The 14,744-nt window shown below is 36.9% G+C and overlaps 1 protein-coding gene across 1 annotated transcript; it reads left to right on the forward strand.

The window, feature by feature from the left end:
* The first annotated feature begins 226 nt into the window (after positions 1-226).
* Positions 227-9,428, forward strand: LOC115624569 (inositol-3-phosphate synthase). The gene is made up of 5 exons (XM_030519297.1): positions 227-524; positions 6,579-7,277; positions 7,339-7,581; positions 8,675-9,142; positions 9,204-9,428. Exons 1-5 carry the CDS (start codon positions 390-392, stop codon positions 9,339-9,341), a joined length of 1,683 nt encoding a protein of 560 aa, XP_030375157.1. The 5' UTR covers positions 227-389; the 3' UTR covers positions 9,342-9,428.
* Positions 9,429-14,744: the final 5,316 nt, after the last annotated feature.

Here is a 14,744-nt window from a genome sequence, read left to right on the forward strand (position 1 = left end):
GATGAATAACCTATAATTTTTTTCAGCAAAAACATGGTTTTTTCTACGTACGAAACCATTTCTTACGCTCTTGTGAGAACGCATCTGCGCAATGCGTCGCCTGATAATTATTGCTTCATAAAAACAAAGAGTGGAGAGAGCCAGGTTTAGAGCACTGACAAGAGAAATTTTTGCACATGTAGTTAATAAATACGGCGTTCATCTAGACAGTAGCTCATTACGTGGCGAACTTCTGGACTGAGAATACAAAAGTAGCATAAGTCGCCTATACTCGCCTCTGCGTGCGGCATTCTCTCGTTAAAGGCATCGGATCTTATAAATAAACCTATCATCGTTTTGTGAATTGTGTTAAGTAAAAGTGATAAATAAGAGGTGTGCAGACGAACTCTATGCAAAAAATGAGGCCTATTAAAGATTCTGTGCTGGAGATAATTTCACCAAACGTTCACGTTGATGATGAGTTCATTGAAACGGACTATGAGTATAAAACATCTAATGTAAAACGAATTGATGGTAAAGTGCAGGTGGGTAAAACTAAATTAATTAACATAAAAGTCAATAATATTAATTAGGTTTCATGGAAGTTGTCTGGTCTATTAAAAAACCATGAATGATTACATGGAGTGGATTACATAAACATTAAAACAACAATAATTTAATAATAACAAATTTCAATTTCAATATTTGGTGGCGTAGGGTGTATTTTATATCAATCAATTTATATCAATTTGCCTGTTACAGTTTTATTATTAAAAATATTGATAGGCAACATTTTTCTAAGGTAGGGTGTATTTTTTCTGATATCGAATGTTATCTGTTTCTCCGGTGTGCAACACCTTTTTTGCCGAAAGTATCCGATTTCACATAGGGCTTACAATTTCAAATTAACTTATAAACAATTCCATTGTAAATAAAATTTGTATACATACGAGTATGTATATATTTATTAGTGTAATATTTCTGATTTTCTGTAATTCAAAGTGTTGCAGGTGCTAACTGAGCATATGTATGTATGCCTGTACACTCACCCTGTCCGCTGTTAACATATGATACAACTGACACTTGCTGCATGTTGAAGGGCAATGTCGTAGTATGTTTTGACCTTGAATTTGAAACAATATCAAGAAAGTAACTGCAAGTCTTGCACATAAAAGGTATAAGAGAAAACAGAGAAGAAACATGTACAGACTTTAAAATACTCTGTACATATGTATGTGTAGAATACCTATAGAAATTTTAAAAATTAAAAAAATTATAAAACAAATTTTTGATTTACTATATTTTACCTCTATTGGTATTCGGGGTGTATAATTGCACATTTGCATAGGAATTGAGTCTATGTGAGTGTATGCATGCCTATGTGTATCTATTCGCATCTGTGTCAGCATTTATCCAGCACAAAATAGCGGCAACAACAACAGCTCCGGGCAGCGCTTATGGCTATAACGTCCTGTTAAATCGGTCTATCATAATGAAACTTAGCATACGGACTTATCATCAAACTGGAAGTATTTGCCAAATTTGAGTTCGAAATTCCCAGAAATACGGGGGTTATTGAAAATCAGTGATTCTGAGGAAAGGAAATTTCAAAATACACATTTTCTGCGTATTTAAATAAAACTCAAATTTGTTATATAGTCTTAAAGTCTCTGAGATATAGGCGATTATACGAATGGAATAAAAAAAAGAAGTAAATTTGCATAGCGTACACACATAAGGCAGACAGACATAGATCGACTCGTTTTGTCATGCTGATCAAGAATATACACACTTTGTGGGGTGTGTTCTATTCTCTTGTACATTTAATGTACAGAGTATAAAAATACTTTTATATTACTATAGTATATTATCTCTTAATGATGTCCTGATACATGCATGTTGCTGCACACCTATTCACATTTTAAGTGATAGCTCTGGAAACATTTAAAGCTTTTACAAAGTGTTGGTGGGTCCAGTAACGTGTAGAAGGAATGTGTATCCAACCCATTTACAGTAAATTTGGGTTGATAAATTATTTATAACAAGTTCTTTGTCTGTTTTAATTAATTATGCGACTCACAAATATAGATGGAAATTAGTTTGCAAATTTTAACAATTCAGTATGAATAAATACAAAAATAAACCAGAGACTCGTTGTCTAATATCAAGAAAAAGCAACAGGTGCAAAAGCCGGTTTAATAAACTAAAATAATGCGATCGGAGTCTTAGATTTATACTCTGTTAGTAATAAAACAAGTAAAAAAGCTAAAGTCGGGTGTCCCGACTTTGAAATACTCTGTACATATGTTTACAATAATGAAAGAAATTAAAACAAGCAGCAAATATATTTATGGCTATAACTTATTTTTAAATCGGTCTATCATGATGAAACTTGGCATACGGGGGTATTTGCAAAATTTTAGTTCGAAATTCCAAGAATTACGGGAGAAAATCGCGATTTGCATGGGAGAGAGGGGAGGGAGGGAAATTCCAAAATACATATTTTCTACGTATTCACATAAGGCATCTGGGACTAAAATTTGGTGTCCGTAGTTCTTATAGTCTCTGAGATATAGGCGACTATACGAATGGAAAATCGGAAGTGGGAGGGAAAATAAAACAAACTTGCACAGCGTACACACATAACGCATCTTTGTGCAAAGTTTGGTTTCTCTACCTCTTATAGTCTCTGAGATCCAGATGTTCATACGGGCAGACGGACAGACAGACAGACAGACAGGGCTAGACCGACTCGTCTCGTCATGCTGATCAAGAATATATATACCTTGTGGGGTCTGCCACGCCTCCTTCTGCCTGTTACATTTTCAGCTCCCGCAAACCTAATATACTCTTGTACATTTTATGTATCTTTGATATGGTTTATTTATTTATTTATTTTTATATTTAAAACTAAACATAACTTTATTGTTTGTTTTCTAACATACTCTGTCAATAAAGATATTTATACTGTATATATGGACATTTCCATGATGTCGCACGGGACAGACGTACACATTTAAAGCGAAAAACAAGATAGAACGCTACAGTCCAGCAATCCCGACAGTAAAATACCCTGTACTCTCCACAAAAAAGAAAATTAAAAAAATATATGTATATATTTAAAAAGCTTTTATTAATTTAAGTTTGGTTATTCTTGCTCTTGTACTTGCTGAGATCCTTGCGTTCATACAAACGGACGGACATGGCTATATCGACTCGGCCTGTCATCCTGATCAATAATATTTGTACATATGTACTTTGTGGGGTCTGCCACACCTCCTTCTGTATGTTACATACATTCGCACAATACTAGTATAGCCTTTTACCCTTTGGGTACAGGCTATAAAAAATGTTGATCGATTTTACCATTCTCGGTATTCAACTCATGTGAAAGGTGCACATTTACATTGAAATTGCGTCTATGTGAGTGTATGCATGTCTATGTGTGTCTATTCGTGTCTGTGTGAGCATGTTTGCAGTCAACCAAACCACCAACATCAACAACAGTCGTGCACAGCGCTTGGGCAGAAAATATATTTATCGCCATAACTTCCTGTAAAATCGGTCTATCAAAAATTTGGGAGTGTGTTACAAACATTCGCACAAAACTAATATAGCCTTTTACCCTACTGGTACAGGCTATAAAAAATTCATTTTCATTCGACATTTTATACTGTGTACATGAAATGTACAAGAGTATATTAGGTTTGCACTACCTGAAAAATGTAACAGGCAGAAGGAGGCGTGGCAGACCCCACAAAGTATATATATTCTTGATCAGCGTGACAAGACGAGTCCATCTATTCTATTTCTATTCCGTAAAATCGCCTATATCTCAGACACTAAGAGCTAGTGACACCAAATTTTAGTCTCAGATGCCTTATGTGAATACGTAGAAAATGTGTATTTTGAAATTTCCCTCCCTCCCCCTCTCCCGCGCATTGCTCCCGTATTTCCAGAAAATTTTTACAAAAATGTTGCCATATAAAGTCGACCACACGTTCATTATGATGACACATTATTTCGCCTTAAAATCGATCTGAGTTGGATTTGTTGAAGTTTTTTCATTGATCATGTGCATAAGTAATTTTATAAATGCATCGTGCATTATTTAATAAATATTTTAATTTGGTAAAATTTGGTAAAAGCTGCCTACGTCCTTGCATGTACATAAGACCACGCAGTGCCCGTAGCTGTTGTTGTTGTTACCTTTGCACAGGCACACGAGACATACACAGGCATACACACACATACTACACGCATAATTATTGTACACATATGTATGTACAGAGTATTTTAAAGTCGTGACACCCGACTTTAGCTGCCCTACTTGTTTAATTTATGAATTCACTTTCAAATGCTAGTTTTTTGCAGGGGAAAAGATAGATCGCCATAACTGGACGCAATTTTCGTCCATTTTATGGAAGCATACCCCGACATTGCGCAAAATTCCATATGATGTTATAAAAAATTTTACAAATAAATTTAATTTAATTTATTTAATTCTTTATTCCGCCAAATTGGGATCAGATGCACTTCTCAAACATTTGTGTTGTATTTTTTCAACATTTAATTGGCGTTTCCGCAAATTCTTGAAGGCTAATATTAATGCAAATGGCATATTTGTTATTTCTTTAAGTTAGTACGTTACAGAATTTAATTACAATTAGTCAGTCAAATGTAGGCGTCGACAGTCAGCTGTGTCTCACAGCCGGCTTGGAAACGTATTTCTTTCAAAAACAACTGTAGCCGAAACCACCGGAGTTTTCTGTGGCACCCCTGTATATACAGTTTTAAAAACAACGACGCGTTTCACCTACGCCTTTTAAGCATATTAAGTGTGACATTATATACGAAAAAATGAAGATCAAATACTTAACAATCTAATATTTATATTACAATATACTTATTTGAATAAAAACTTCAAATAATTTATAATAAAAATATACCGTCTTCGGTAAACTGCACAAAGAAATGTGATCGCCCAACAAAACATGAATAATGTTCAATGTATGGACAAACATCGATGGATCGACGATGCATCGTTAGCAAAAAACCATCGTAAAACATCGATGCATCGTGGTAAAAACATCGTCGCTGCTCGATATATCGATGTTTTTTTACATCCCTAATGACAAGTCGAGTCGATATAGCCATGTCCGTCTGCCCGTCCGTTAGTCTGTATGAACGCAAGGATCTCAGCAAGAATAACCAAACTTGGTATCCAGATTTTCTTAAGTCGAAAAAAGGACAAGTTTGGGCTGTTTTTCTGATACTCAGATTTGGAAAATACCTCCAGTTAGTGATTACGAGATCGCATTATAAGTATCATAGGGGAATGGGAAGGGGGAATTAAGGAAGTTACAAGTATAGACTTAAATATATTATATGCCCAAGCTCTGCCCGCACCTGTTGTTGCTGCTTTGATATAATTATTTAATGCAAACATACATAAGTACAAGTACACAAACACGTATAGATACGATTCTGATGTAAATGTATATGTGCATGTTTTGAATATTTTGTACATTCTGTACATAAAATGAACAAGAGTATATTAGGTTTGCGGGAGCTGAAAATGTAACAGGCAGAAGGAGGCGTGGCAGACCCCACAAGGTATATACATATATTCTTGATCAGCATGACGAGACGAGTCGATCTAGCCCTGTCTGTCTGTCCGTCTGTTCGTATGAATACCTGGATCTCAGAGACTATAAGATGTAGACACCAAACTTTGCACAAAGATGCGTTATATGTGTACGCCGTGCAAATTTGTTTTATTTTCCCTCCCACTTCCCCCCTATGGGGGTTTCACGATTTTCCATTCGTATAATCGCCTATATCTCAGAGACTATAAGACTTGGGAACACCAAATTTAAGTCCAAGATGCCTTATGTGAATACTCAGAAAATGTGTATTTTGGAATTTCCCTCCCTCCCCCCTCTCCCCCGCAAATCGTGATTTTTGCAGTCAACCAAAGCACCAGCACAACAGCTGCGGGCAGCGCTTGGGCAGCAATTATATATATAGCTATAACTTCCTGTTAAATCGGCCTATGATGAAACTTGGCATACGGACACATAAGAGTTATGGGTGACCACTGATAGCTGGTTAGAGGAGGGAGGGAGGGAAATTCCAAACACACATTTACACATACACATTTTCTGCGTATTCACAAAAGGCATCTTTCACTAAAATTTTGTGCCCCTAGGTCTTATAGTCTCCGAGATATAGGTGATTATACGAACGGAAAATCGGGAAAACCCCATAGGGGGAAATTTGGTGTCTCTAGCTTTTATAGTCTCTGAGATCCAGGTATTCATACAGACATGGATCGACTCGTCTTGTCCTGCTGATCAAGAAAATATATATACTCTGTACATTTTTCACCTCCCGCAAATAGGTTTGCGGTATATTAGGATATACTCTTGTATATTTCATGTACAGAGTAGTGGATGGGCGCTGGGTATTTAAGAGCTCAGTTCACTTGAATCTAGCATTCCTTTCTTGTTTGAACTAAATTGTATAACATATTCTAGACTGTCAATAAAAGTCCAACCTATTGGAAAGTTAAAGTAATGACCATCTTACCGCCTTAGGTTTATCCGGAGACGACAGCATTAAAAATACGTACGGCTCGGAACGTCCCTAAGCTGGGTCTTATGCTTGTCGGATGGGGTGGGAATAACGGATCTACATTGACGGCAGCGTTGGAGGCCAATCGTCAACAGTTGCAATGGCGAACCCGAACGGGAATTCAAAAAGCCAATTGGTACGGGAGCATAACTCAAGCCTCTACCGTTTTGATTGGCTCCGATGAAGAAGGCAGCGATGTACATGTGGCCATGAATGAGCTGCTTCCCATGGTGAGGCCAAATGATATATTGGTTGATGGATGGGATATTAGTGGTTTAAATCTTGGGGATGCGATGCGTCGCGCAGAAGTTCTCGATATTGGAGTTCAAGATCAATTATATGAAAATTTGGTCGGACTGAAACCGCGTGCTTCTATTTACGATCCTAGCTTTATAGCTGCAAATCAGGTAGGTCGCGCCAATAATGTGATCAAGGGCAGTAAAATGGAGCAGTACGAACAAGTCCGTCGCGATATACGTGACTTTAAGCAACGTAGTGGCGTGGAGACAGTCATAGTGTTGTGGACGGCCAATACGGAGCGTTTTTGCGATGTACGGGAGGGCTTAAACAACACAATGGAGGACCTGAAGACTACACTGCAGGCGAACAAAGCAGAGCTGTCGCCGTCTACTATTTTTGCTATGGCCAGTATAGATGAGGGAGTATGAAAGCAGATTATTCCTCAATGTAACAAGATTAAGAAATGTTTTTCATATTTCACAGTGCACATATATCAATGGCTCTCCACAAAATACTTTCGTACCGGGCCTGATTGAGATGGCCGAAGCTAAAGGCGTGTTTATTGCTGGCGACGACTTTAAATCGGGTCAAACGAAAATAAAGAGCGTTTTGGTGGATTTCTTAGTCGGAGCAGGTATTAAGCCAGTGTCCATCGTTAGCTACAACCATTTGGGTAATAACGACGGTAAAAATTTATCCGCGCCAGAACAATTTCGCTCCAAGGAGGTGAGATTTTCAGAACAAAATTTTGTATACTAAATTTAACAGTATGATTAAGTATTTTAATAAGGTGGCCTTAACACCTTATATTATTGTATTTATTTTAATTTGAATTTGTTGCTTCTGATATAGTTTTAAAATTAAGAAAATATGACAATTGAATGTCAGTGTCTTTGTGGCAGCTTTGTAGCTGATGTGTATGCCAGCTAGCAATATTTTGTTTACCCAATTCATAAATGTAAGCTTAAAACCTTTATGTAAAAGAGCTCTGTTCAACAGAGCAAGAATTTTACTAGGACAGTCCAAATATTACGGTTCAATAGCGTCTAAGCATTGGTAATCTCTTCTGTTGGCACAGGAAAAAGTGTATTGAGAAAACATCTTAAGCCTCATTATTTCGGTGTTCATTTGTTTTGAAGAAAAATAAGTTATTTCCAGTATTTTAAAGTTTTTTACTAGGAGTCTAAACTCTTACCTCAAAATTGTATCAATCAAGTTTACATTTGAAAACCCGATATTAAATTTGCTCATTTTGGTACATAATAACCAGGGTTCGTAAAATGAGAGCACGACTGATTCGGACCCACGAGAAATTCTGCCGCGGCTCGCCGTGCGTTGCTGCCGACTGAAACAATTGGTCGTTTAGCTTTTTCCAAAGGGGGCAAACAAATTAAAATTTTGATTAAATAATGCACGATGCGTTTAAATAATAATTTATGCGTATGATCAATAAAAAAACTTAAACAAATCAAACTCAGTTCCATTTAAAGGCAAAATAGTTAGCCAAAAAAATGACAAAGACAGTTTATTCTAAAGATTTAGGAGGAGGGGCCGGGTCAATGGCCTCTCCGTGCCTCTCCCTGCATACGTCCTTGGACATACAAGTATGTATGTAATTGTTAGCAAAAATATTCAGCCCAGCAAGGACGTGCATTCCATATGTTTTTACACATGTACATACAAGTATGTTCATACCACATTCGAGTATGCTTGTAATTTTGGCAGACTATGGAACAACAAATGCCTTAGTTTTAGGATTACAATGAGAATAGAGGTTATATAATTTTATACTTATTTATTCCGGAATATTTTTATTTAGATATCCAAGAGCAATGTAGTCGATGACATGGTTGCTTCGAACAAAATACTCTATGGCGCCAAAGAGCAGCCAGATCATGTCGTTGTTATAAAATATGTGCCCTACGTTGGCGACAGCAAGCGTGCCATGGATGAGTACACGTCGGAGATAATGATGGGCGGCCATAACACATTAGTCATTCACAATACCTGTGAGGATTCGCTCCTGGCCACGCCTCTAATATTGGATTTGGTTATTTTGGCAGAGCTAAGTTCTCGCATTCATATACGTAGCGCATCACATTCGAGTACGCCCTGGGTACCATTTAAGCCAATTCTTTCACTTCTGAGCTATTTGTGCAAGGCACCTTTGGTTCCTCGAAATTCTCAGGTGGTAAACTCTTTGTTCCGTCAGAGAGCCGCAATCGAGAATATTTTGCGTGGCTGCATTGGGCTACCACCTATTTCCCACATGACTCTTGAACAGCGCGTAAGTATTACAATAAATTTAATACAAACATCGTGCGTCATAGTTATCACTTTCGTTGTAGTTTGACTTTTCCAATTTTACAAATGATCATGGAGTAAAGAGGGAAAAGGGATTGGACCAGAAACAGGCACGTGCTGAAAATTCTGTCAATGGCAAAGCTTGCAGTAACGGTAGTGCAACCAATGGCAATAACCGTTAATACATGTATAAATTTTTAAACTTTGTATTAGAACATTTCAAAGTAGTAATAAGCCATGACTATTAAACAACATGCTTAATTTCAAAATGTTGATCTTTTTATGAGGGTATGCTTCCAGTGCAAATTTCAAATTATTCCAACTTGGTTAAATTGCGATACTTGGAAATTTATTTATTTATTTATATGTATGTCAACAAAAATTGACAGTCGACATACGGGGACAATATACAGAAATTACAAAAAGCATCTTATAAGCAAGAAAAGCCTAATTAGGAGGAAATCTAATCAAATTACACTAATATGTATCTAATTAACGTCTCCGACCAGTTGGGGGAATTATTTGCATTTCGGCTAGCTGTGCCCCGTCTCACAGCCAAGTGTGGTCAGAGGCGTCAATAGATCTACTGATATAAAAAAGAAAAACTTAACTGAGAAGAAGATTAGAATTAATTAAAATCTTATAAAAAAAGGAATCTGTGACCCGTTGGGGGAAGATTTATTAGCCAGTCCGGCAAGCTATGCCCCATCTCATAGCCGTTCCTGTTCAGAGATTCCGGAGATGGCTAAACAGAGAGGCATTTATTAAAGGAGGAGACAGAGCAGGTGAAAATAATCATTATAAGATGAGCATAAAACCCGAAAAGGATTGTGGGATGCATAATCAGTTGTAGATCTACTAAGGGAAAGGGGAAGATAATTTCTTGTCGTTCTAGAAGAAACTGAGAAATTAAGACAACCTAATAGGAAAGGAGAATCGACACTACCGGCAATCAGTTTGTGGAGAAATACAGCTCCAAGAACAGTCCTCCTATTAGCCAATGAAGAAAGATTAATAAGCAGAAGTCTGCTTGAGTAAGGCGACAAAAGAAGGTTGGGATCCCGCAAAGAGCAAAAAGGAGGAATTGTTTCTGAACAGACTCAATTTGATCCTGCGGACACCAAACGCATGAGCAGTATTCTAAAATAGGCCGTACCAGTGAACTTTAAAGTAGTTCAGTGGTATAGGGATCATTAAATTCTTTGGACCAACGTTAAATGAATCCAAGAACGCCCTTTGCTTTGTTGAGAAGTAGAAGAAATGTGAAAATTGAAGTTAAATTTTGAATCAAAAAGTACTTCCAGATCCTCAATAATAGAAATACGCTGCAAAAAATCATTATCAATCGTATAGGTGACTAGATGGGGTGTGGACCGATAAAAAGAGAAAAGCTTACATTTAGAGCAGTTAAGGTGCAATTTGTTAACCAAGCCCCCTCTCTGCATGTAGTTCAGATCATCCTGCAAACGAGTGTGGAAGAGAGGATAGTTATAAGAAAAGATGAGCTTCCCATCATCAGCATATATCAGTATCTGAGAATGTGACAAGATAGAAGGGAGGTCATTAATAAAGAGAGTAAATAATAATGGGCCAAGATGACTATCTTCAAGTAGATCGGAGACATTTTCATGTACCGTTCCAACAGCATACATTTACATACATCAGGATCGTGTCTCAGCGTGTTTTTATGCGTGTATGTATGCATTACAAACCAAAGCAGCAACAACAGAGCAGCAGGCAGAGCTGCAAGCATAACTTTCTTCAGAATTGATCTATCATGATGAATACGGCATACGGACAGGTAACCACAAAAAGAATGTATTAGCCAAATTTGAATAAAAAACAAGATAGAACGCTACAGTCGAGCAAGCCCGACAGTAAAATAGCCTGTACTCTCCACAAAAAGAAAAATTAAAAAAAAAAAAAATTTAAAAAAAATTAAATTATTAAAAAAAATGAATGAATTAATTAATTAAAATAATTAATTAAATTAAATTAGAATACATGTTTATGTTCAGTTTAAACAGCATACATTTACATCACGTACCTATGCGTGTTCATATGCGTGTATGTATGCAGCACAAAGTTGAACAAAAGCAGCAACAACAACAACAGCTGCGGGCAGCGCTGCTGACAGAGCTGCAGGCAGCGCATGAGCAGCGATTTTACTTATGGCTATAACTTTCTTCAGAATTGACCTATCATGATGAAATTTGGCACACGGACACATTAGTACTAACTGGATGTACCTACCAAAATGATTTCAAAATTCCGAGAATTACGGAAGTTATACGAAAAAATACGAATTGCGGGGGAGTGGGGCGGGGGGGGGGGGGGTGTATCAGAAAAAATAAACAAACTCGTTCTGCCTAGGGCTTATAGGAACCTTGATACCAATTTTGGTTATCCTAGCTCTTGTACTTACTGAGATCCTTGCGCTCATACAGACAGACGGACATGGCTATATCGACTCGTCTTCTCATCCTGATCAAGAATATATATACTTTGTGGGGTCTGCCACGCCTCCTTCTGTGTGTTACATATATGCGCACAAAACTAGTATAGCCTTTCACCGGCTATAAATACACAGGCTATAAAAAAAACAAACTTGATCTGCCTAGGACTTAGGGGAACCTCGATACCAAGTTTGGTTATTCCAGCTCTTGTACTTCCTGAGATCCTTGCGCTCAGACGCCAGACAGACGGATGGACAGACAGACGGACATGGCTATATCGACTTGTCTTATGTGTATGCTGTGCAAGTTTGTTTTATTTTTTTGATTTTCTCCCCCACTTCCCCCCTATGGGGGTTTTCCCGATTTTCCATTCGTATAATCGCCTATATCTCGGAGATTATTAGTCCAAGATGCCTTTTGCGAATACGCAGAAAATGTGTATCGCACGTCCTTGTTAAGTTTGAATTTCGTTTTCTTTTTATACTAGGTGGGGTGAAAAGTAACCTCCTTGGGAATGAAAAAAATTTAAAAAAAATTTTTTTTTTTAGCTTATTCAATATAGTCTCCTTTTAGGGCTATACATATATATAGTATAAGCTCACACATTTTCTATTATATTGAGATCGGTGCTTTGAGGTGGCCAATTTAATGTAGTGACTTCGACATTCCCCAAAAATGCAGTTTTCATTTGGGCCTTGTGGCATCGAGCGTTGTCCTGCAGCAGTATAAATAATTGTCCAATGAGCTGGTCACCGAAAATGAATGCGTGTTCATTCAGGCCACGTAAATATTTGTCCTTGTTCATTGTTCCATCAATTGGTACCAAAGCTCTCAAGCCATTGAAGCACATGCACCCAAGAACATTACCAATCCTCCACCATGTAATCCCCATTCGCACATGGGCCTCATTTCAACGTGCATTAAATCTTTTCCTTCGATAAATGATATTTAAAAGAGCTTTCATTTGTCCATAATACTAGTTCCCAAAACGATTGCGACTTGTTTATTGGAATTTGGCGAATATTAACCTTTTTAGATTATTTTTTGTTGGAATTAAAGGAATTGGACGAGCTATATATGCAAAAAAATCGGCCTCTCTTAGCCGTATTAGGATAGTTTTTCTACTTATTGACACTGCTTTTGGTGTATTCTATAGGCTTTGCTTTGCGTGATCTTTCCGAACTGAGCTTCTTTTTGAAGGAATAATGCTTCTTCTTTTTGTTAATTTGGTAATAAATTGTTTGTCTAAGTATGTTCTATTATTTGCTAAGGTATTCTACAGAAATATTTGCTTTTTACTTAGTGACCATTTCACTTTTAATTAATTCACTTATTTAACGTGTTTGCCTATTATTTAACAAAAAATTGTACGGCAAGCAAATCCTTGAAAAGGAATATGAAAAGCAATGTCAAAATACTTTTGTCCAGCCAAAAAATCACAATCTACTACGCAGATAACCATAGAAAAGAAATGTGTTACGTTATCAGTGCGATCTTTTATTCTCTTAAAGTTTTTAATATCTTTTCTCTCCTAAAAATTGAATGGATAACGTTATCCATTTCTATTATATTCTAAGTTTGCAGAAATAAGCGGTTTTAAATTTTGCAATGTGTTGTCAAAATACTTTTGTCCACTGTTGTACATATGTACTAATATTTTCATTTATCTGCACATATTGCTGAAACATAAACAATGCAAAATAAAAAAAGATTTTCACACAATTAAAAGGAATTATTTACTTCGTAATTTGCCGTACATAATGAGCAAAAATAAGAAAAACGCAGTTATACACATGCGTTGTACTTGGTCTTTGCTTCGCTTCGGTTTTCCTATGAGGTGTTCGCAGTACTTGGTCTTTGCTTCACTAATCATCACATTGATTTTGTCAACTCTTCTCTCATCGTTTCTTGTGCACGCAATATTTGTATTGTGCGCGTATGAGTATAAGTACGAGTGCAGAAAACAACAAGAAGAATGTGCGATGAATAAATAAAGCATACACCGCATACACCCATGATAGAGTATGAATTGTAGAGTGCTAGAGTGATCCAGTCATAGCAATACAAAAATGCCTTTTAAGTCAGTGACTGAATAGACAAAAAAGTAAGAGGGTGCGATCACACCGCAACCGCTTTTTCAGTAAGTATACTTAGAGTGACAAAAATAGGCACTCATGCAGTTCTCTGATGTGCATGTATAAATAATTGTAGTGCGGTAGTAAAGTCATTTCTAAGTGCATACATAAAACGATGACGTAATCTCTATATATATAAAATAGTTTGTCCTGACTGACTGATTGGCAATCAACGCACAGTCCAAACGGTAAGAGCTAGGAAGCTGAAATTTGGACACAAGATCCCTCTTATAGTGAAAGTGAGCACTAAGAAGGGGTTTCGGAAAATTCGAGCTCCAAAAGGGGGAAAACGAGCTGCAACGTTTGTATGAAAAATCTACAATTTTTTATTTAACTTCAAACTTAGTTTGTATACTCTCACAAAGAATACAAAACAAACTGTATACTTAGATTTTCAATATTTTTTCTGCGGCCTGAATAATAATGATTTTCCGGTGGAAAATTCGGTAAACGAAAAGCTATTTGCAATCAACGCACAGCCCAAACGGTAAGAGCTAGGAGGCTGAAAATTGGACACATGTTGTCTTCAGTGGTGTAGGTGAGCACTAAGAAAATTTTGGGAAATTCGAACGCCAAAGGGGGGAAAACGGGCTCCAACGTTTGTATGAAAAATCTACAATTTTTATCCAATTAACTCAAACTTAGTTTGTATACTCTCAAAAAGAACACAAGAAAAACTGTATACTTGGTTTTTCACCATTTTTCCTGGGGCATGAAAAAGGGGGGGTTTTCCGTGGAAAAATTGAAACACAATCAACACCCCACAGCCCAAATGGTAAAAGCTAGGAAACTGAAATTTGGGCTCAAGTATCCTATCATGGTGTAGATGCGCACTAAGAAGGGATTTTGGGGATTCGAGCTCCAAAGGGGGGAAAAGTAGCTCCAAAGTTTGTTTGAAAATTCTGCATTTTTGAATCGATCAACTTTAAATTTGGTTTTTATAATCTATAAAAGAATACAAACAAAACTGCATACTCATTTGTGTTGGAGCTTG

Source organism: Scaptodrosophila lebanonensis, unplaced genomic scaffold, assembly GCF_003285725.1.
Source record: "Scaptodrosophila lebanonensis strain 11010-0011.00,11010-0021.00 unplaced genomic scaffold, SlebRS2 tig00000061-arrow-pilon, whole genome shotgun sequence".
Classification (NCBI taxonomy): Eukaryota; Metazoa; Arthropoda; class Insecta; order Diptera; family Drosophilidae; genus Scaptodrosophila; species Scaptodrosophila lebanonensis.